A 24549-nucleotide genomic window follows, 5' to 3' on the forward strand; every position below is an offset into this window, starting at 1 on the left:
ACCTGTCAGCTCCAGTCCCATGTGTCGTGTGCAGTGTACACCAGACAGCTCCATATGCCTTGTGCAGCATGTGGCTATGGTCTGAGATCCACAGACAGCACTGAAGGTCAGATGATAGGCCTCCACGAGCTGGATCTGGGCCACAGGCCAGATCTTTGCCATCTTGGTGTATAGCTTATTTTACCAGCACGGTTAGGGCATTCTGAAAGAGAAGCAAGCAAGCATCAAGAGCCTGACTTTTGAGGTCTTGGAGCTATTTGATGAAGAACTGAGAGAAATAAAGGAGGATCCCACAGTTTTTTCTTCCTGAGCAACGTATGTTGTTCCTCTGACACATTAGCAAATTGAGAGGCAGTGAAGAGTCTCATCAGATCCAGTCTAAAGAACAACTTCTTTAGAAGCCACATTACCGCATTCTACTATGCATATTGAATAGATGGGTATTTAGGGTGCCCAGCCATGATTATTTTCTTGTAATCATAGAGAATGATCATAGAGAAGTAGAGCTGGAAGGGCCCTCTCCGGAGGTCACTTAGTCCAGCCCTGTGCCTGACGCAGGATCATCCTTATCCAAACCATCCTATACAATCCATAATCTAAACTCTGTAAAATTACAGCCAACCTGATGCAACACAGACATAACACCCTAATCTGCCACAGGTAAAGCAGGGGAATCATTGCAGCCGATGTCCTGTTTCTGTTAAAGGTTGTCAGTATATACTTAAGAGATCCCAGGTAGAAGGTCAAACCTCCCACTACAGAGGAAGGCAAACCCCCCCACAGTCTGTACCAATCTGGATGTTGGGTAAAAAGTCCTTCCTGACCCCAAATATGGCAGTTTTACCCCGAGTGGAGGGGCAAGGCCTTCTAGCCAAGAACCACTGGCTTTCATTCCAAAAGGATCACTGGCACATCCCAGTCAAAATCCCCAGCCTTGGCTGTAGCCAACACCCAGTGCCTCTGAGGGAGGCTTAAAAATACCTGGCCACACACAGCAGAAAGGGGCAACCAGCAAAGCCCAGCAGTATGGGAATGCCTATAGTAGAACATAGGCGTAGCTTGACCTGGAGCATCCCCAGCCTCTTCTTGAACACCTCAAGTGATGGAGAGGCCACAACTTCCCTAGGCCATCTTTTCTACTGCCTCGTTGTTCTAACAGTGAAGCTTTTCCTGACATCCAAACCTCCTCTGCTGCAACTTGAAGCCATTGATCTGTGTCCTTTCTGCAGCAAGAGTGAAAAGGTGCACATCCTCTTCTTGGTAGGGGTCTTCAAATACTTGAAGGGCTGCCATAATGTCCCCTCAAGTGCCTTTTCCACAAGCTGAACATGCCTAGCTCCTTCAGCCTCTCCTCGTATGACTTGCTTTCCAAGTCCTTTATGATCCTTGTTGGCTGCCTCTGAACCCTCTCTAACTTCTCCACGTCCTTTTTAAAATGTGGAGCCCAGAACTTCACACAGTATTCCTAAAGACGCCTAACCAGTGCCAAGTATCACCTCCCACATCTTGCATCTACTGCTTCTCTTACCTTATACACCCCTTTTCAGGGACCCTTCTCATAAAAGCCTATTGCAATGAGAGATGCTTCCTCTGTCTAGGAGCCACAGAGGCAGTTCCTCAGGACTGAAGAGGCTTCTACTCTTGATGTTTCCTAATACTGAAGCAAACAATATTTGTCCTATTGCAGGCCTAAGAAAGCAGAGCAAATGCATATACTATCTCAAGTTTGGGATGGGATCATTTGCTTGAGTCACTCCACCCCTCCTGGCTCAAAACGGTGCTATCTGTCTGTGTGCAGAATGCATGGCCACCCCCTCAGCACACAGGAGGTGACTAAGATTTCTCATGGAACCAGCCATTGTTAATAGTTTTATGTTCTTCAGACTCTGTGGCAGATTCTTAGCAGTAATAGTGTGGATGCAGGGAATTCACATATGTTTGCACCTGGGCAACTGTGATCAGGTTTCCCAGCAGAAAAACCAAGGTCTTAGATTTTCATCTTTCTCTGTTTCATTGTGAGTTATGAAAAATACACTTGCACAATCACAGATAATAGTTCAGAGGAGTGTTGATTGAGACAAATTGGCAGCCATGCCTGCCTGCCAGGAAACAGGTTTCTGACCACTTCAGTAAAAAAAATTTACATGCAAGACAGATATTGCAAGTCTTTCAAATGTTATTTATGTCAGTGTGGATGTATGTATGTGACACCGCTTGCCAGCTTTCATTATGACCCTTAAAACTGTGCCTGAAGTTGGTATGGCTGCTTGCAGATGTTCAAAAAAACCAAAACAAAACAATGCCCGCTCCTCCCCCCAAAAAAGCACTTTACCAGAAGCAGCAGCACGTTACTTCAACCTGGCTCTGCAGTGTCTTTAGATCAGGCACGTCAGCAGGGCTTTTTGGTGCTTTTATCCAATAGCTGATTCCAATTGGCTATTAGATAAAAGTCCCACTAAAACTCCTGATCTATACAGACATTGGGCAAGCTGAGTCAAAGTGATGTGATGCCTTTTCTGGGCATCTGCTGTGCTCAGTGTGGGAGTGCGCAGAGGGTAAAGTAAAGCGCCATTTTGTTTTGTTGTCTCGCTCTTTTTTTTTTTTCTTCTTAATGTCTGCAGGCAGCCAAAGTGTCCCATCAGGGATGCCTCTTCATGGCCTGCCTTAGGTTGAATAGGCATACCCACCTGAACAAGTAATTATAGTCCTGCTTCAAATCCTCCGATAATTTGGGGACTAGATAAAATGAACATAAAGAAAGTAGGGATACACCAATAAAGATTTTCTTGGGCAATACCAATGGCTGATTTATTAACCAGCCATTTCGGCTGATACCAATCCAATAGCTGATTTACAGGAATGCAACCTTACAGCTTGGAGAGCAGTGTCCAGTCAGTAAGTCTGTTGGAGGGAAGGGGCATTGTGGGGCATATTAAGGCCCCCAAGGCAAGGGAGGGAGTGGAGCAGAGGCAGGCGCTGCCCAGCCAGGGTAGTGAATGGACCTCTGGGGCTAGAAGCGGGATGGAGCCACTGGTGGCTTGTTCAGGGGGCACAGGATGGTGCGGAGGTGGGGAAAGCTCCCGGCCACTGTGTGCAGCCCCGAGGGAAGCATGTGCCCCCCAGATTTGTGCATGGAGGGAGAGCAGGCTGTCCACTGTGGGCTCGAGGCCAGGGACTGCGCCATCCTCTTCCCAGTGAGGGGGGGGGCTGCACTGGGGCTGTGCTCAGGGCAGGTGGTAGTGGTGCTAGGAAGGGTGGCTATGTGGTGGGCTATGGCCATCCCAAAATTCCCTGTAGCCACCCCTACTAGTGCCACTGCTTCCCACCCCGGCCCATCTGCTCCCTGCTGGGAAGAGACTGGTGTAGCTCTTGGTCCCAAGCTTGTAGCATGCAGCTCGCCCTCATCCTGCACACAAATCTGGGGGGTACATGCCCTTTATGACTCCCCTGGGGATGTACACAGTGGTGGGGAGCCAGTGCCCCTGAACAAGCCACCCGCAGCTCCCGGGTCACATTCACCATCCTGACTGGGCAGCACTTGCCCCTCCCCCACCCACTCCCTCACTATGGGAGCCTCGATCTGCTTCTCCCCCCCCCCAACTTACTGTTGGATGCTGCATGTGGGATTTATTGGTGACGTTATCGGCTACACTGGCCAAAAAAGCCGATTGCTGATAATGTTAATTTTCCTTTTATTGGTGCCAATGTAAATGATACGCAACTGCTATATCGGTGTGGTTTCTGATTGTCCTAGTTCTTACTGTGGAAAATTTGATTATACCAGAAAAGTCAAGTTGTCCACCATAGTCTTCAGCCTGGATCTTTTTATTGAACTAACTTGCCAATTGCCTGTCGAGAATGGCGAGAGGAGAAGGCTGGGATGGAGTGCCACCACCTAACACCCCATGCTGCTGCTGTTCTGCCTCTTGCAGGGAGCGGGGTGGGGGAGTGGCTCCCCCCACCCCCTGGCTGGTTCTCGGCACTGCTTGCAGAGAGCAGGGTTGGGGAGCCAAGGCCAGCACTGCTGGCCTCGGCTTCCCCCACCCTCTGTCCAGTCTTCGGCGCAGCTTCAGAATCATGGCTTGATGTAACGGACATCTTAGACCCAGTCCCTGAAGCTCCTGGAAGATTTAGGACTTGAGACCTTGAACTTGATTTGGAGTTCAATGGGAAACTAATCACCCCCTCCTTGCCAGGAAGCAGTCAAGTTCCAGAAGTTGTCCTCATCCATATGGTGACCCCAGTGGCTGTACACCTTTCAGTGGTCAGTAGTGATCTAATACATTTCCTGAGAAGATTATAACAACTAGCTATGAATGGTTGCTGGGGAAATCGTGACCTAGACCCAATTTTATTTACTGAGGGACTCTGACACAGAGTCCTCCATCTTTGCCATAGAGATCAACACAAAGTCTCTAGAAGCCATCTCCAGAGGAGGCATAAGCCCAGGGTCCTTGACTCCTTCCTCATTTTGTTGGTCTTGGGGGCAATTTTAATTTTTCCTCTGGATTGGGGGATTCTGCTGAACACTGTTAAAGATGAGATGAGATCAGAATTGATTATCATGATAATCACATGCTGACCAAAATGATTAGCTTCGTACACTTGCTACAGATATCATAGATTCATAGATGTTAGGGCCAGAAGGGACCTCAATAGATCATCGAGTCCGACCCCCTGCATAGGCAGGAAAGAGTGCCGGGTCTAGATGACCCCAGCTAGATGGTTATCTAACCTCCTCTTGAAGACCCCCAGGGTAGGGGAGAGCACCACCTCCCTTGGGAGCCCGTTCCAGACCGTGGCCACTCGAACTGTGAAGAAGTTCTTCCTAATGTCCAATCTAAATCTGCTCTCTGCTAGCTTGTGGCCATTATTTCTTGTAACCCCCAGGGGCGCCTTGGTGAATAAAACCTCACCAATTCCCTTCTGTGCCCCCGTGATGAACTTATAGGCAGCCACAAGGTCGCCTCTCAACCTTCTCTTGTGGAGGCTGAAAAGGTCTAGTTTCTCTAGTCTCTCCTCGTAGAGCTTGGTCTGCAGGCCCTTAACCATATGAGTGGCCCATCTCTGGACCCTCTCCAGGTTATCCGCATCCCTCTCGAATTGCGGCGCCCAGAATTGCACGCAGTACTCCAACTGTGGTCTGACCAGCGCCCGATAGAGGGGAAGTATCACCTCCTTGGATCTATTCGTCATGCATCTGCTGATGCACGATAAAGTGCCATTGGCTTTCCTGATGGCTTCGTCACACTGCCGACTCATGTTCATCTTGGAGTCCACTAGGACTCCAAGATCCCTTTCCACTTCCGTGCCACCCAGCAGGTTATTCCCTAGGCTGTAGGTGTGCTGGACATTTTTCCTCCCTAGGTGCAGCACTTTGCATTTCTCCTTGTTGAACTGCATCCTGTTGTTTTCTGCCCACTTGTCTAACCTGTCCAGGTCTGCTTGCAGCTGTTCCCTGCCCTCCGGCGTGTCCACTTCTCCCCATAGCTTTGTGTCATCTGCAAACTTGGACAGAGTACATTTCACTCCCTCGTCCAAGTCGCTGATGAAGACATTAAAAAGTATTGGTCCAAGGACTGAGCCCTGCGGGACCCCACTGCCCACACCCTTCCAGGTTGAAGCCGACCCATCCACCATGACTCTCTGGGTGCAACCCTCTAGCCAATTCACTACCCACCGGACTGTGTAGTCATCCACGTCATAGCCTCTTAACTTGTTCACCAGTATGGGATGGGATACCGTATCGAAGGCCTTCCTGAAGTCTAAGTATACGACATCCACCCCTCCTCCTGTGTCCAGGCGTTTCGTAACCTGGTCATAAAAAGAGACTAGATTGGTCAGGCACGATCTGCCTGCCATGAACCCATGCTAGTTTCCCCTCAGCATAATTTATCCTGCCAGGCTCTCGCATATGTGAGCCTTGATAATTTTTTCAAAGACTTTGCCAAGGATGGAGGTGAGACTGACTGGCCTATAGTTGCCTGGGTCCTCCTTCCTCCCCTTCTTGAAAATGGGGACCACATTGGCCCTTTTCCAGCCCTCCGGGACTTGGCCCGTGCGCCACAAGTGTTCAAATATTACCGCCAGTGGCTGTGCAATGACATCGGCCAGTGCCTTCAGTACCCTCGGATGGAGCTCATCTGGGCCTGCTGACTTAAAGGCATCCAGTCCCTCCAAGTGACTCTGCACCATCTCAGGGCCTACGCATGGCAGTCTGGTGCCCTGCTGCTGCCTCTCTACAACCCCAGTGAGAGACTTGTCGTGCCCCTCGCTTAGGAACACTGAGGCAAAGAACTTGTTGAGGAGTTCAGCCTTGTCCCCCCTGTCCGTCACCAATTATTTCTACCCATTTAGCAGGGGTCCTATTCCTCCCTGGGCCTTCCTTTTACTCCCTATATATCTAAAAAACAATTTCTTGTTGTCCTTTAATATATCTAAAAAACAATTTCTTGTTGTCCTTTATCCAGGCAGCCTGTCTTATTGCTTCTTGCCTAACTGGATGAAGGCAGATCTTTGATGAGATATCTTCAACCAGAGCTGAAGGTGTTGCTTTAGACCTTTTGTTTGTTAACTAGCTGAGCACTCCAATTGACAGACTGCCCATAAATACAGGAAATTCTTATACCAAGTGAATACCTTCTACCAGAAAGAGATGCATCTCAAAAAAGTGGAAGTGGTTCTCAACGTGGGCGATTAATAACTTGGCAAAGGCCAAAGATTTGCACTATATAATGTTTTGAAACATACTATATTAGCTTTTAATTTCCTTAGGTCTCACGTTGCAGTTTTATTGATGTTCTACTTCTGTTTTGTTTTTTTCTCATAATCAGCATGATCTAAAATTCCTCAAAGGCCTTTCTTATACTTAACTCCAGTCAAGATATTTAAGTGGAAATCAAGTGTCATGTTCCTTTAGTTTATAGATTCATCACCTCACATTCAGATACTCTCTCTTGTGATCATTATCTCAACATATAGTGTTAGCAACCCTTTTTAGCTGAGCTACTTAATGCACCCTTCCAAGTCATCTAGCAGCCAGCACCGCTTCCTGTGGAAGCTGGTTCCAGATCCTGGCCATCCTGACTGTGAAGTAGTGCCTCCTGCTGTCTAGCCTGAATCTACTCTCAGTCAACGTGTGGCCGTTATTCCTTGTTACTCGGGAGGTGCTTGGGGGAACAGGGTCTCACCCAATCCCCTCTGGTCCCCCCTGGTAAGTTTATAGATGGCCACTAGATCCCCTCTCAGCCTTCTCTTGTGGAGGCTGAACAGGTTCAGGTCCTGCAGCCTCTCCTCATAGGGTCTGCTCTGCTGCCCCCAATCATGCGAGTGGCCTTCTTCTGGACCCTCTTGATGCTGGCCACATCCCTCCTGAAGTGTGGTGCCCAGAGCTGAATGCAGTACTCCAACTGTGGGCTGACCAGTGTCGCATAGAGAGGGAGGATCACCTCCTTGGACCTGCTCGTGATGCATCTGTGGATACATGACAAGGTGCTGTTAGCTTTACTGACCTTGTCCTCATATTGGCAGCCCATGTTCATTTTAGAATTGATAATGACTCCAAGATCTCTTTCTGCCATTGTGCGTTTGAGAAGGGAGTTCCCCAGCCTATAGGTATGCTGCTGGTCCTTCCTGCCCAAGTGCAGTACCCTGTACTTGTCAGTATTGAATCCCATCCTATTCACATTTGCCCACCCCTGTAATCTGTCCAGGTCTAGTTGTATCCTGTTCCTCCCTTCTAGCATGCCCACCTCACCCCAAATCTTGGTGTTGTCAGCGAATTTGAACAAAGTGCTCTTCACCCCCTCGTCCAAGTCACTAATTAAGAAATTGAACAGTACAGGCCCAAGGCCCTGGGGGACTCCACTGCCCTCCTCCTTCCAGGTTGAATATGACCCATCCACCACTACTCTCTGGGTGTGGCCCCATAGCCAATTTGTGACCCATCTAACTGTAGGCATGAATGCCACAGTCACCTAGCTTTTTAATGAGAATGGGATGGGAGACTTTGTCAAAGGCCTTCCTGAAGTCCAGAAAGACTACATCCACCGTGACACCTATGTCTAATGATTTTGTGACCTGATCATAGAAGGCTATCAGGTTGGTCTGACAGGACCTGCCCTTAATGAACCCATGCTGGTTGCCCTTGAGCATCATCCCCCCCTGCTGGTCCTTCACAGATTTGCTCCTGGATAATTTTCTCAATATGCTTCCCCAGCCAAAGTAAGACTAACAGGCCTATAGTTGCCTGGGTCCTCCCTCCTCCCTTTTTTGAAAATGGGGACTACATTGGCCTTCTTCCAGTCTTCTGGCACCTGGCCAGAGTGCCACAAGTGCTCATAAAGCCGTGCCCCACGATGACCCAATTCCCTAGGGTGGAGAGCATCTGGACTTGCTGATTTGAACATGTCCAGCCCCTCCAGAAGTTCCCTAACTTGGACCTCCCTGACCCTAGGCCTGGCGGAGTCTCTCCTAAGTCCGCCCTGAATCCCGGTGGGGGAGATGTCCTGGTCCCTGTTCAAAAAAATGGAGGCAAAGAATTTGTTAAAAAGGTCTGCTTTTTCACCTGGTGCAACTACCAGTTTGCCAAGCATATCCTGCAGGGGGCCCACATTGCCTAGTGCCTTTTTTTACTCCCAGCACCAGCTGGTCTCCTCCATGCCAGCTGCTACCAATGTGTGCCAAGGGAATGGCTTCAATGGTGGGGTCCAGATACACCAGACCCTAGCCTCGAGCAAGTAGCGCTGAGGCTTCATTGGCTACCTATCTCGCTAAGGACATGGAGCTGCTGGACTGCAACCCCCTTGGCCTGTTGAGCAGCCCACAACCAGATGTGGCAGGATCTGGCTGTGGTTGTCCAGCAATACCTGTCCTGTCCACCGACCAGTGTTCTGAGCACGAGGGTATTCAGCATTGCTGGGGATGTTGTAACACCCCACTGCACCTGCTTGGATCCTGGTTTGGTGGAGCAGCTGGTGTTCCTGAAAGTGAACCTCCCGCTGCAGGGGTTTTCCAAGCTCTACCTGTAAACAGAGTGAGTGCCACCTTCCTCACTCCATCTGCACCTATTTCTGTGTTTTTTTTTTTGTTTGGTTTTTTTAAGCATTTAATGCCCCACTCTCAGAGCTGGAGGTAGCGCTTTAGTGTCTCACCAGCTAGCAGGGGAAAAACATCTCCCTGCTGAGCTCCCATGCCAGGAAGAACTTGGAGGTATAAGGGTTGGGGCTATGTGGGGAGGAGGCGTCGCCACATCATCCTGGGCATGACCTAAAACTGCACCCTGCCAGGATAGGAAGGCCTGGGTGGGACTACTGGTGGTGCAGCAGCCCCAGGAAATGCCAGGACCGTGAACCTCCCTGGTGAAAGGTGGGTAGGAGCAGGAAGCACCTGATAACCTCTAGCCACTGCACAGTCGTAGCTGGGGAAAGCCCAGACCTGTAAGATCTTTGAGAGGCCTGAGGCTTACTGGTTGCACTGTAGTTGTGAGGGTGAGAACAGAGGTTACCATGCCTGCAGTTTTCATCCCACTGTGCCTTAATTTGTGATGTGTGACTTTGCATATGTGTTTTGCTTGTCAGCACCTTGAGGTGCAGTTTCCCAGAAACCCCTGCACCTATCTCCTTAAAACCTGGCAGGCTTCATGGCCTCAGAAGGTGCTACCATCCCTGCTGTTTTCATCTAAATCTGCCAAAAAATGACGAAGTTATAGGTATTTCAGTGATTTCCCCATTATCATATATGGCTGAATCACTGAATCTCTCTGAATAGGCACTGAATCTTCTGAAGCTGATTCGGGACAATGATCTGAATCTCCAAATTGAATCACTGTCCTTTGAATCGGCCGAATTCGAATCGAATACTTCCCTATTCACACAGATTGACTAAGTGACGCTCACAGATTGAATTTAGCACCAGTCCCTTCCCAACTTGTTGCTTCCTACTCTCCCCCACCTCCAGTCTAGAGTGCTCTGTTAAGTGCAAAAAGCTCCATTCAGGTCCCCTAAGATTTGGCTGTTAGGTTTGCATGGATACCTGGATGCCGTAGTGATATGAACAGATTATAATTTACATTCATCCCTATTCAGCCAAGTCTAAAGCTCATAATTAAGTGCTCTGCTCTATTAGGGCCAAGAATAACCAAATTAAAGCTCAGATAAAGGAGGTGTGAAAACAAAATTACTGAACAGTTGCTGCATTTTTAAATTGCTGATGCATTTTCATTTTAACAAATTTTTAGGTATATATGGGATTGGAAGCAAAGCTTATACAAAGTATGTGTGGAATGGTAAACTGCTGGACGTAGTAAAAAATACGATTCATCATGACTGGCTGTTGTTTATTATTCATGGATTCTGTGGGCAGTCGAGTATCCTTTTATTGTCATTAACAACTATTGGTTTAATGCATTTTAAAAGTTCTAGAGTATGAGGCAGCTGTCCACAGGACAAAGGGGTAGTTATGTTGCAACTCTGAAACTCAGTTTTGTTAAAAACATTTGCATGTGTATTATTTGCTTAATTTTTTTCATTCATTTTGATAGCTTTTAAAAGCCTCTGAGATTTTAAAAAAGGAAAGAAAAGAAATGTTTGTATCTACTAGGAGTACATATGTAAAAGATGAACAAAGATGTTGATACCACAATACCAATTATTATATGTCACAGGCCAGCTGAGCACTGTGAGTATATCAGTTTAGCCACTGGGCTGTTTGGTTCGGGATCGAGGAGGCAGAGTTGGGAGTAAAGCAATGGCAAATTTATTATAGCTTACACACACAACAGTTAACAGAAAGATAAATGTGATAAGCATGTAATGCAGTATTAAAGAACTAATAGTAAATAATAACAACAGATCAGTGCCCATCTGTCACAGGTCAGCTGGGCACTGTAAGGGTATCAGCCCCTGGGCTGTTTAAAACAACAGATAGACAGACATGGGTTGGCAACTTATCGATAGTCCCTCAATGCCAGGTGCGCACCAGGTGTTTCCAGTGAAGTCAGGCGTCCCCGATCAACGTTGTCAGAGGGATTACTGGGGAAGATCCCTTGATTAGGATCCGATCCTCACTCACACCAGGAGTCTGGGGTCCAGGCGTGGAACAGCAGTGACCGTTCTGATCCTTCCTTCCTGCTGGTCACCTGATGCACGTGCTTTTTATACCTAGTTTTATGCTAATCTGTTGGCTTTAGAGTCACTCACAATGTTGCCCTATAGCTGTTACCCTATGGGATTAAAAGGTGTTAAAAATTATTATAAAAGGATACTGCCCAAACTTGGGTTTATCCAATAAGCAAATTACAACACAGCATCTTCAGGTGTGAAATTATCATTACTGCACCTAAATCCAACCCCTTTAGATCTCTTTGACTATGCTTTTTTAGATGTGCTTTCCCGGAATGTACTGGGTAGGCCAGGCGGTTGAATCCAGTATTTATCATCATCAAGGCTAAATTCTGAGCAAGAAAAAAATGTTAGGTCAGCTAATTTTACAACTATAGCTTTGTCTTTGAGGCATAGTCAGTTCCCAAACAGTTACAAGTTACATTTGTGGGTTACAAAAATACAAGCTTTATATTAGGCAAAAATCCCAAATGCCTCTAAGAAGCACATATTTATTGCTTATTAATTTATTTGGTTCTGGCCATCACAATTGTATTATACCCCTTAAAAACCGAGCAAAAACAAACAAACAAAACCATACCATATAGGGAGACTGCTATGTTGGCAAGGAGCTGAATTGGGTCTTTAACACCCTGATGAAGAAATTTGGCAACTGCTTGAGGACCAGATAGTATTTATCAGGGAGTTCTAAAGGGGAAAACATTGTACCACATTTAAATTACTGATAGCCAGCTTTTACTGTGCAAATCTCTAAAACACAGAACTTTCTTGTTTTGTAAGCAGGGGGGGGAGGGGCGGTGTTAAAAGTATTGAGCATTGCCTTAACTCCTATTGGGGTCACTGATAAAATCCCTTATTGACTTATGTTGGAGCAGTGTTAAGCCAACAGCAATTAATTTTAGAAATGCTTTTCTGATTCCAATTCTAAATGTCAGTATATAAATATTGAATACAATATTAGGGGAAAATGCATTTAAAATTCAACCACATTTGTACATAAATCAATAATATAATCCTATATGTCACATTTCAATGAGATGCTCCCTTATCTTAGTTCATACAAATCTTGTATGCTATAAAAGGCTTATGCTTTAATCTACCATCTTTATCATGTGCCATTAATACACAAACTTGTTCAGCAGTGAGGAAAGAAGAGTGTTACTGATTCTGAACTTGTGTAACATTTGCAAAAAGCTTCCTGATTTCTTTGTCCTCCTTCTTTCCACCCCTTGCTTCCCATTTTTCCCACAAAATTAATCCCATAGAATTATGTGAGCTATTCTGTGGATGTGGCTTGATACATTGAACTCAGTGGGACTTCTTTTACATATGTAGTGTAAAGGCCTAAATTTTTAGCATTAAACTCTCTCCAACTCTATTCTTTAAAAAAACACCAATTTTGGGGATGGGAGAAGAGGGAATTTGAATACTATGTAGCCATAAATTGAAATATATATATATATATATATATATATATATATATATATTTTACATTGTGTTAGAGCCTCAGGCACTTCATACAACTGAAGTGGTGCAGGAAAGCCTTGACAAATTGTTTCACAATTTTGAATTTTTTTCTTTTGAACTATTCTTATGTCTGGCCTACATATTTTGAGGAGCTATGATAGAGAACTATGAAGCGCATATTAAGTTGATTTGCACCTACATGCTTCTGTGTCCTGGGTCTGATGAATGTACCTCTCATTCCAAAGCAAAAATCAGAACAGTTCTTGGGTTGCTTTAGCTTGTACTATCTGCAAAAACAAAGGTAGCTAGGAATTTGTACATTACAGGGTGTGCTGGACAAACACACTATGCTGTGTCATGGGTGACTTCTTTGTAACCTATATAATTTCTAGTTGGCTGTCTGCCATAAGGATGTCCCATCCTGTCTTCTCCCTGTCCTTCCCTCTTTCATCCCCATAATTGATTATGCCATTTTAATGGCCAGACTGTGCTAGGATTGCAGCGCAATCCCTTACACTAGGGTTTGGTCCCACTGTATCTTTTCTTGTGACTATTAAAACACTAAAGATTTCCCCATGGATATGCTGTCTTCAAGAAAAAGTTAAATTAAGGTCAAGTTTGACAAATAGATGAATGTTGTGTTGATCAAGGGTAATTTTGAAAGTTATTACTGTTATTGGGTAAGTAATAAACTGAAGTCAAACCACAACTGCTTCTGTAATGATTTTCAGTACCTTTTAACCCTTCTTGTTACATAGACAGTTGTGCGTTTAAATGTTTTTCCAGGATAAATAATTGGAAGATGGCCTGTATATCTGATTTGGAAAGAGTAATTCCTGAGTTCTAAACCCTATGCTGATAATGAGCTTGCCTTCTATGGCCTCAGATAAGATTAATTTTCTTTGGAGTTCCTTTTTTCCCCCTGTATTAATCAAGATTAAAATGAGTGACAGGGAAGTGGCACTTGTAATCATAATGCATGTAAACCTTAACCTTATTACCAAGAACTTTTAATCTATGGTCGTCCAGTGTATGTCACTCTGATAGCCAGAAGATCAAGCAAATTTGCTGGGACACGTTTTCTGAAAAGAGGATCAAACAGTGAGGTAAAGTAAATTGCCTTCAGTTTTTACATTGTTTTATTAGAGCACATGAAGCCCTGCCTCACCTGACTTTAAACTTCTGGTTATTTATTTTTATTATATAAATATTACATCCATCTTATGAACTTCAAGGGGCAGGTGTTGTAAACTAGAAATGATAAAGTAACCATAAGAAAGAGAATCTGCAGCAAGAAAGTTCTGTTTTGGCACTTATAGTGAGACAAACACTGTGAGGCAATTGTTTATAAGGTAGAAAAGAAAATTCTGAGTTGGAAATAGCAGTAGCAAAGGGGATTCAATTATGTTATAGTTGTGTTATAGATATTCAGAACGTCACAACAGACATGTTTTAAGTTTTATGTAGTTTTTCAGAGTTTTATAAAGCTAGAACAATGGGGGGGAGGGAAGCTATACTGTAAAAAAATTGTTTGTTAAAAAATAACTGATATGCAGCATTTAGGGCCAAAAATGCAGAGAGATTTAGTGGCATATGCATCGTTATGATCACATGAGATGCTACTGACATGTTTTAGAATTGGTGTGGGTGTGAGGATCCACATTAGTACATCGTGTTGCAGCCATAGGGTAGGAAAACCAACTACTCCATGTAGATATGCTGATAGAACTGATGGCAGGCAAACTCTGGGCTAAAAATTCATCATCTTAGGACTACTATTACTTACCAATATATATTTTGCTTATATCAAATAAAGTTAGTTGCTCTCAGGCCCAGCATTTATGAATTGATTCCTCTGCTCCATCGTAGGGCTGTGCGAAGCTTCGATCACGGATTCAGTTCAGAGAGATTTGATGATTTGGTCATAGACACAGCTTTAAATGTTTTCTTCTATATACCTCAAGGTACCAGGTGGCTTGTGAATCCTGAGATGGTGGGGCGAATGGAGCATCCTGTGGGAGTGCAGGGGTCCCCCCAGCATGCTCCCCATGCTTCCGGGTCTGCCGGGGAGCGCGGAGGGGAACCCTACCCTCTGGGTCAGTGACTGGTGCCTCCTGGGTTGGGGGGGGAGGGGGCACCTGGGGTCCCCCTGCGGCCAATCGCTGAGCTGGAGGGGAGCAGGGGAGGTCCCCTGCGCACTCAGTGGTGGACCTGGAAGAGGACCGGAAGGTGTTCCGATCCACTTCCGGGTCTGCCACCAGGCACACGGGCCCTCTCATGCTCCTGTGGGACGCTCCATCTGCCCCACCATTGCAGCCTTCATGAGCTACTCCTTGTACCTCAAGGTATGTAGAAAAAAAATGTAAAGCTGCGTCTGTGGTTGAATAGCTGATTCTCCAAATTGGCATCAAATCTTCAAATTCGGATTTGGCTGAATTGAATCTGGATACTGATCTGAATCGAATACAGCCCGTTTTGAACACCCCTACTCCATACTTAGTTAGCCAACAGATCAGCATTTTGGGCAAGTCTTATTTTTTGACGCTAAGGAAATAAGCAAGCATACACTTGTAGCAGCTTTAAAAGGGACAAGCTGCTCAGAAGGCGGAGCAGCTGTTATGCTGTGATTGTAAACATGTCTAATTTGATCCGAGATTGATTGTCCCATTTTTTACTTTGTACCAGTTTTAATCAGTATAGTTCTGTGCACACATCACCCTTCCAAGAGGCACTGCTCCTCCTTTACCTGTAGCCGGCCAGTGAAAGGACACAGCCTGATAGGCTTGTCCTTGGGATGAACTGCAGTAACCATATAGACATACAGCAGGATATCCCAAGGAAAATTATTAGTACACTTTATCTGGCATACTTCAGAGGAATTTGAACTAAGATAATAGATGTGTATACAATCCCAGGACAAAAGGCTTTATCCTAAAACAAATGCAACATGTCTTTGTAGTCTGTAACTGTTACATGTGCATAAGTCTGTAGCATTACCAATGGGCTAAATTCCCCCAACTTTGATCCTGGATGAAGTAGGGTTAAGGTTGGAGTGGTTTTGCATTACTTGTATTGCTACATGCTTATGCACATGTAACAGTTGCAGCAAGATAGAAGCTTTGTACTTAAATTTACACCAGCAGCTCCCCTTCCTTTTTTGAAGCTGCTACAAGTGTATGTTTGTTGATACCCTTGGAACCACTTCTTATACTGGCCCCATGTTTTAAGTTAGATACTACTATAGCTAGATTTTGGAAGGTCTGGAATATTTTGTGGCTAGTACCATTATGGAGGATAGTACTGCATACTGTTCTAGGTCTAAGCAAAGGTGAGTCACTTCTAGTCCAGAATTCTTTGGCTTTTATGACTTGACAGTTGCCATTATGCTGCCATCTTTCACAATTATCATTTCCATTTCAAAGTATGCTGCTCTGAAATGTAAGGTAAAATGCCTGCTACTTCTGCGTATTGTTTGTTTCAGGGAGATGTCGCTAACGAAGTAGAAACTGAACAAATACTTTATGATGCTTCAGTGATGTCATTTTCTGCAGGGAGCTATTCTTCTTATGTTCAGGTTCGAGGATCAGTCCCCCTCTACTGGTCTCAAGATATTTCAACTATGATGCCTAAGCCACCAATTACATGTAAGTGAAATGCATTCTTCATGGTAGCCTATGGTTAGCAATGTGTTCTAATAGAGCATACCAGCAAGAAAAGGTGAAGGAACAAACATGAAGAAATTGTCTCCCTGTTTCTGTTCTTTGTGAAACTAGTTAAGGGTTGATCAGGAATTCTTTATAATAAACATGTTGTATTAAATGACTCTGGGATGAAACTGGATCATAAGTAAAGGGGCTTTAGGACTGACTTCTTTATGTTAAAGTTTATATTCACAATGGTTTTTTGTGAATATAGTGCCCTAATACAGTGCTGCTTGGAACTGAAGATGGCAATCATCTTTGTGTTTGTTATCTTGTAATTGAGTGGTTACTTATGCTTATGTCTCCCTTGAGATAATGTTTTGGATGAAATCCTGATTCCATTAAACTCAGTGAAAAAACTCCCATTTAACTAACTATCTGACTTCAGTGGAACTATATGCCTGTTCAGAGTTAACTGTGCATAACCTTTTACTTGTTTGAGGCTTGAATTTATTAATCAGAAACTGACCCTGGTTAAGTTCACTCAGACATTTAAAACAATAAAACAAACAAAAAAACCAGTTTTTTAAAGGAATAGAATCTTAATTTAACATTTAAATGAAAATGTACACCTTTACAAATACCATAGTGCATTTCTGAGACTCAGTTGAGTGACAAAATATATTATATTATCTGGAGTCTCACATGGCAGAGATCCCCTTTTTCTACAGCTCAAAACTTTCCTTGTAAACATCTCCATTAAAAATGCCAGCATAAGGAGTCATGAAATCTTCCTTTTTTTGTTCTTGTTTTTAGTGTATGTAGAGGAAACTTTTTGCTTTTATCCTTTTTTATTTCTTTTCTTTAAGTAAGAGAAGTATATACAATATGCCTATTATATGTTTGCATTCAGTGTCTGCATTGTATATTTGCTTCTCTATTATTAGAGAATTAAAAAATGTTTGGTAAAGAATATTTTAAAAGAAATGTGCTTTCTGGATTTGAAAATCCTTGATGCTCTTTTTGAATATATTTTCTTTGTTCCAGTGGACCAAGCAGATCCATTTGCACATGTTGCTGCACTTCACTTCGATCAAATGCTTCAGAGATTTGGCTCTCCCATTATCATTTTGAATCTTGTAAAGGTACAGTATTGTGTAGTTTTAATTTGGTGTGGTGCAAATAGCCACAGATAACTCGTGGTTTTTAATAGGGGTGCTTCAACAAAAGATTTTTTGGGCCAGTACCAATGGCCAATTTTTTTTGGAGATCATGAGTTGGAGTTATTTTGACTTAGAAATCCCGAATCTTATGATGTTTTCACAACAGTTGGCATTACTGTATGTGCTACTTAGTAACTTTTGTGATGGTTTGAACTATAAACATGATATATTTTGACAAAAATAAAGTTATGAAACAATAAAATTAAATATTAATCCTATATTAAAGTTAACTAACTATACAATAATGCTTTTCCTTTCTTCATAAGAAATAAATGCAAATGAAGTGTATGGCTATTATTGATGATTTGTTTTAAATTGTTATATCTTTGGATTTGTATAAAAATCCTTTTTTATATTTTTTAGTGAGTAGATACTTCATAGTGGTTTGTATAAGAACCATTTTATGTCATTTCATTTTTTTCTTCATTAAGAATTACTTCTCATTAGTATGATTCATGATCTGTAAAGCTTTGATTCAGACTTCAGATTTCTTTTTAATCCTCTCCATTATTCTTCCAGTACATTAGGCTGTAGAAATATATTAATTTTAGCAAAAGCCTTTCATATGCATGGGAGAACTTTTTCTAATGGGGAAAACAAACTAAAAAGGTACAGTACTGTGGCACTGTGTAAGCTGAAGTTGTAAATAGCAAAGCCTATTATTTTCTTTTGCTAAAAGCTCTCTTATTTAGGAGTGCTTTTAAGGATCAGCACATGAGGCTGTTGTAAACAACTTCAGATAGTATTTGTTGACAAAAAAAATGATTTTCTGTTATTTATAGATTTAGTTCTCAAAGGCCATCACTAGAATGAGAATCTGGACACATGACCGACACGCAAATCATTTTGTGCTTTTATTCAGAGGACTTTAGTAGTGTGTCTGAAAATGTGTGTCTCTGTAGGTGCTCAAAGCTAGGATTCTAAAATTAACGCTCTTTGACCACTTATACATATTTTGGAGAAAAATGTATTGCCCTGTACATGTGAACATCGAGGCAGCACCTGGACAAACACTGAACACTTCTATCTCTGATTATTAATATTCTTTGGAGGACTCTTAAAGGTCAATGAATTTATAAATGAATCTTCTGTTTTTTCTCTGTAACTAAGAAACGATCAGTAATTAGTAACAGATACACATGCTTTTGCTCAGATTTATTTATATAATTGCAATTGCACCCTTTTCAATTGTTCCTTAAAGCATGGGGTAAGACTAGCATCTAATTTAAATTAATTTAGGGAAAATATTAGTTTATAAGTAAGAAGTAAATATACCTTCTGTGCAGAGAAACTGTCAACATAAATCTCATTTTTAACTCTTAAAATAATTATTTTTATCCTTCGGAGGAGATTAGAAAGATCAATGCTCATTTTTTCATGTCTTCTCTCTGCTATTTCCTGTTAAAGATCTCTTTCTTATCTTTATTTGTCCATAGAAGGCCCAAGAGAGAGAGTTACCTCTGTACACATTGTATACATTCCAGAGAGAGGTATTTAGCTGCGTTTAGTCTGAAATCAGACAGAAGGTAGAGTAGATTTGCATATTAAAGACTAACTAAATCAGAGATACATAAACATTTGTAAGCAATAGCTTATTTCAACAGATGCTGAGAAGGGACTGCAGGGAAGCAGCTTCTAAATAGAAAGCAGTGATTAGAATACAACAGGTAGAAAGGGGGGTGACACTGCTGGGAGAGGCAAAGTGGTTAGAGGAGAAAAACAAAGCAGTTAACCTGTTGAGGGATGTAAGGGTTGTAAGAGCAAGTCCAGGTAATGGGATAAGAATATGTAGTATTATGTTTAGGTAGCTGTAGTGCTCAGTTGGTTTCCGATATTTATAATGTGGTGGTGATATGGCCATTACAAACTTTCACAGTGGTATCTAAGAAATGACTTGGCTGGGTGGAATATTTCAGGCTGTTTGATGAAGTGGTGGAAGTTGTTAAAGTCCCAGTGGAATTTCTCTAGCAATTTCTTCCCATAAGTCCATACGATGATGATGTCATCAGTATACCTATATGATGATGATGATGATGTCATTAATGTACCTTAGATGCACAAGAGGGATGAGAGGGTGGCTGCAAATTAAATGTGCAGATCTCTTTCTGTCTTCATTGCCTTTCCAGTATTATTGGATTAGTTGCATAATAATGGATGCCAGTAGTGCCCGCTGCGGGTAAAGAGCTATGAAACAATGGCCATTTTTAGTCATTGTTAATACAGCTATAATATTTTGAAAAATAAACTTTCAGAGTGAAACTTTTATATTCCATCTTTGCTTAAGATGACTTTAGAAAAGCTGACAAATTCTTTTAGAAGTTTTTTGAGTCAGAAGGTGCACATGGAGTGAATATATTTCTCGCTTACATTATTCTAACCATGCTTTTTTAATAGTTTTAAAGCAAAAGTGGCTGAAGCTGAAAATTATCTGGCAAAATTAATCATTGAGGACCATAGAATCATAGAAAATTAGGGTTGAAAGGTACCTCAGGAAATCATTTAGTTCAACCCCCTGCTTAAAGCAGGAACATCCCCAACTAGATCATCCCAGCCAAGGCTGTCTAGCCAGGTCTTAAAAACTTCTAAGGATAGAGATTCCACCACCTCTCTGTATAACCTGTTCCAGTGCTTTACTACCCTCCTTGTGAGTTTTTTTTCTAATAGCTAACCTAAACTTCCCTTGCTACAACTTGAGACCATTGCTCCTTGTTCTGTTATCTGCCATCACTGAGAACAGTCTAGCTCCATCCTTTTTGGAACCACTCTTCAAGTTGTTGAAGGTTACTATTATATCCGCTCTGTCTTCACTTCTCCAAACTAAATAAGCCCAGTTTCCTTAGCCTGTCCTCATAAGTCAAGTCCCCTAACCATTTTTGTTGCCTTGCACTGGACTCTCTCCAACTTATCCACATCCTTTCTGTATTGAGGGGCCCAAAACTGCACACAGTATTCCAGATGTGGCCTCACTAGTGCAGAATAGAGGGGAAGAATCGCTTTCCTTTATCTGCTGGCAGTGCTCCTACTACTGCAGCCCAGTATGCTGTTTCACTTCTTGGCAACAAGGGCACATTGTTGGCTCATATCCAGCTTATGGTCCACTGCAACTCCCAAGTCCTTTTTCTGCAGAGCTGCTGCTTAGCCAGTTGGTCCCCTGCCTGTTCCAGTGTATGGGATTGTGCCATCCTAAGTTCAGGACTTTTCACTTGTCCTTATTGAACCTCATGATGTTTTGTTTGGTCCAGTCTTCCAATTTGTCTATGTTTCTCTGAATCCCAGTCCTACCCTCCAAGCATGTGGCTTGAAAATTGTTGCTTTTTATGAAAATCTTTTGAAAACCAAGTACTAAGTGAGCACTGTAAAAAAGGTACTGAAGTGCAGAGTAACAAGCAGACTTATTGAACAGTCTGGGAGTGCCATTTGTGGATGTCATGGATTAAATGTTTTTTTTCCAGAAAACTAGAAGCACTCCCACCACTGGGTTCAGCTAAGTCCTCCAGTCTAACTAGCTCTGGAACTGAAAAGGCTAAAAGATCTGCTGATAGCTCTTACCAGATCGTGAAGTTTCTTCTCTCTCTCTCTCTCTCTCTCTCTCTCTCTCTTACTTCCTCCCCTAAACTAGCATAGGAAATGAAATGAAACAACTGAAAAGAAAGAAGAATGAAATGAGCATTGCACTTTAAAAAGAGGTCCAGAAATAGTCAAGTTGCAGAACAACTGTTAACACATTTCTGTTTCATATGTGCTATGTTTTTTTTCTAGTTCAATATAGTTTAAATATTTGCAAGACTAAAAAAATTAGTATTATCTTTATAATTTAATTAGTGAATGTCCTGGTTGGTATTTTTTATCTTTCAATGTTAAATATATAATATACTCTATTATATATTTACTACAAATATTAAATACATAAACACCTTTCTATATACTTATGTATGATGCTTATCATTTCTTTTTCGCATCTAAAACGTAATATTAAAACTAGAGGAGTATGTATAAGTAATTTTGTGTATGCCTAAATTATTAATTAAAATATTAATTGTAATAATTTGCCTTTTTGGTAAAGGAACGTGAAAAAAGAAAGCATGAAAGGATTCTCAGTGAAGAACTTGTTGCTGCTGTGACATACCTCAATCAGTTTTTACCTCCAGAACATGCTATTGTGTATATTCCTTGGGATATGGCCAAATACACAAAAAGGTAGGCATTTTTTTTCTCTGCATGGACAATGTCCTCTGTTAATTACAGGAATTTTACTTAAGAGGTATTCAGGAGAGGTGTTTCACAGAAGATTTCACATTTCAAAATTTGCCTTTGTCCCAAATCCGAACAAAAATGGAAAATTTGGAAATCAGCCACATAGAAAGATTTATATAAGCCTTTCTTTTCAGTTTATAAAAAAGTAACATTTTTGTATTCTTTCCATTGCAAGCTGACTGCTTGAGTTTGCTGAAAAAATTACTCTGGTAAAAGTAAGTCTTATGGAACATTAAACTGGTGAAGATATTGCTAAATATTGTTTGAATTCCAGCGGAGGTAATCTTTTAAGTAAATTTGCCTTAGCATCATTTGAAACCTGTACATTGCAATAATTGGAACTCTGAAAGTGACATTGATTATACACAAGTTACTTTAACTTGATTACTTTTTCTTTTGTGTTACTCTCAACAAAAATCATCCTTTTTTGCAACCTGACTGTCTTTTCGTCTATAAAACAAGCACAAGTTGAGTGACCCATATTTCTGTGCAGTGACTAGTTTCTGTTAACTCTCGGTTTCTTGGGCACAGTCCCAGGTATGGATTCTGTCTGATACCTTTCTTATGTAGTAGGTCTTTGTAATCTAGTTGCCTAAACCCAGAACCAACAACTCAGTCCTCCTGAATCACTAGCTAAATGCTGCAGGGAAAACCCACTGGCAAACAAGAAACCAAAGGCATTTCTTAACCTCAGATACTTTATTGTGGAAATCACTATAGAGTTACAGACTTAAGAAAAACAGAATTTCCAAGAGTCTGATCTTATGAATCCGAGATCAGATTGTCATCCTTAAGCTAGGTAGCCAACCCTACTTTCTTGTGTAATCTTTTTCATATATCATGTTTGTCTGGCCTCTTGGCTTAGATATGCCAGTCTTTGAAAGTCTTTCTTGGTTTACCCGTGTTCTTCAATAAGGAGTTCCCCTATTTGCTTCCACATCAGCTTCCTTGCAGACATTTGAAGAGTCAGTGGCCCTGTGCTGCAGGTAGGAATCACAAAGTTCTAGTGGAAGAGCGTCTTTCAACATTAATGTCTCTGTCATAATTTCCTGGACACCGTTTTGTTTGGTAGTGTCAAACCCCCACCACAAAGTGCTTGTTCTTTCTAACTTACGGAGGAGTGTCACATTGTAAACTGAAGGCTACAAACCAAAATACTACCCATGAAATGAAATGAGTGTTCATAGTTAATCTATCATATCCTTTTTTTTGTGAAGTACTTAAAGTTATATGGATGAAAAACAGCACCATAAAATGCATATAGTATTAAAAAGATTTTTAAAATCCCTCTCTTAGTATGCTAAAGGTTTGTTACTAACAGAAATAAACATATTTACAGGTTGTTCATGTCCCTTTATTCTTGTGAAGCGTAACGACTGGCAAGAACAGTATTGACATAAAGTTAAGTAGCTAAAAGAACAGTGTGAACTGCAGTCACTTTTTTTTTTTACAAGGAATATCATTTCCAAGAGACCATCCAACTGGTGAAAATCAACAGATGTTCTGGGTTTTTCTTTCTCCAGCAAACTGTGCAACGTCCTGGACAGATTGAATGTGATCGCAGAAAGTGTAGTAAAGAAGACAGGATTCTTTGTGAATCGTCCTGATTCGTACTGCAGTACCTTGCGGCCAGATGAAAAGTATGTATGTTAACAAGGAAAAACAATTGAAAAAATACATATACAGGCAGTCCTCGGACTTACGACATAATTGGTTCCTGAAAACCGTGTCTTAAGTCAAAATATTGTAACTCAGAACTGATTTTCCCATAGGAAACAATGTTATGAATGGGGGATTGGTTCCTGAAACAAGGCTCGATTACCCTATTTTTACCAAAAAAAACAAATTTTGTAGTCAGTCAATTATAGATGAGTAATATAGCTACATTAATGTATTTATATTGTAAATAGCAATCATATTGATTTGGAAGGACTTCTTTGAGGTGATCTTGCTGGACTGTTTGAAGGGCTCTTGGCTGCAGTGTTTTCAGATTTTTCTGGAGTCTCGTCTGCTTTCTTAACGTGTCCAAGGAAGTTTGGATAGATGTTCTCCAGGGAGATGGGCGATGCAGTGAACTTGTTCGCTGGCATGGCATCAGATCAAGCATTGTAAAGTTGAAACTGTCATCAAAGTTGAAATGGTGTCAATTTATAAACATTGTAAGTGCAAAACATTGTAACGCAAAGTTGTCAGTCGAGGACTGCCTGTAATGCATTTTATATGAAAGTTTTACAAGTGCATGCACTATGTACTGTCTTTAACATAATTTTTTTAAGACTTCCAGTAATATAAAATACTGCTTAGTTAGAATGAAAAAGAAAACTGCAGCCAAAGGGGTTCGTTTTATACATTATTAATGCAGTGAACAAACATAGAATATTTCTCAAATTATGCCATTCTTCACAGCTAATATTTGTGTGTGTGAAACGATCCTTTTTGTAATTGTTGGTTCAGGCTAGAACATTTTTTTTTTTTACAGTGCAAAATCTAAAATTAGGGTTTCATCCTAGTTTGTTTAAATATGTACTGCATTTTTGAAAGATGGGACAAATCTGCTTTTTACTACTTTTCAGATCACACACTGTTTGTTGTATTTTGTGTATGAAAACCAATTTTGCAGTACATGAACAAAGAAAGCAAACAAAATTTGAAATTTTAAGGAAGAGGCTCTTCTTGAAGTACCAGAAAAATACCTGCCATTTATAATTGTTAAATGATTTAAGATATTAGTATGTCTATAAACATTAAAAAATGGCACATTATTCTAGAAAACAAAACAAAAATTATATATAACTGTCAAAACTGCTGAGGAATAATAGCAGTCTGATCCACTATAGGTTCCCA

General features: G+C 41.8%; 1 protein-coding gene across 1 annotated transcript in view; it reads left to right on the forward strand.

Annotated features, from left to right (window-relative positions):
* FIG4 (FIG4 phosphoinositide 5-phosphatase) overlaps positions 1–24549 on the forward strand; it is a 131217-nt gene that overhangs the window by 31813 nt on the left and 74855 nt on the right. The window contains exons 7-12 of the mRNA XM_006261577.4: positions 10238–10366; positions 13593–13693; positions 16069–16231; positions 17276–17373; positions 21515–21648; positions 23229–23345. Of these exons, the coding sequence (XP_006261639.1) occupies positions 10238–10366; positions 13593–13693; positions 16069–16231; positions 17276–17373; positions 21515–21648; positions 23229–23345 (742 nt within the window). The remainder of the gene's footprint in view (positions 1–10237; positions 10367–13592; positions 13694–16068; positions 16232–17275; positions 17374–21514; positions 21649–23228; positions 23346–24549) is intronic.

This window comes from Alligator mississippiensis, chromosome 1 (assembly GCF_030867095.1).
Source record: "Alligator mississippiensis isolate rAllMis1 chromosome 1, rAllMis1, whole genome shotgun sequence".
NCBI lineage: Eukaryota > Metazoa > Chordata > Crocodylia > Alligatoridae > Alligator > Alligator mississippiensis.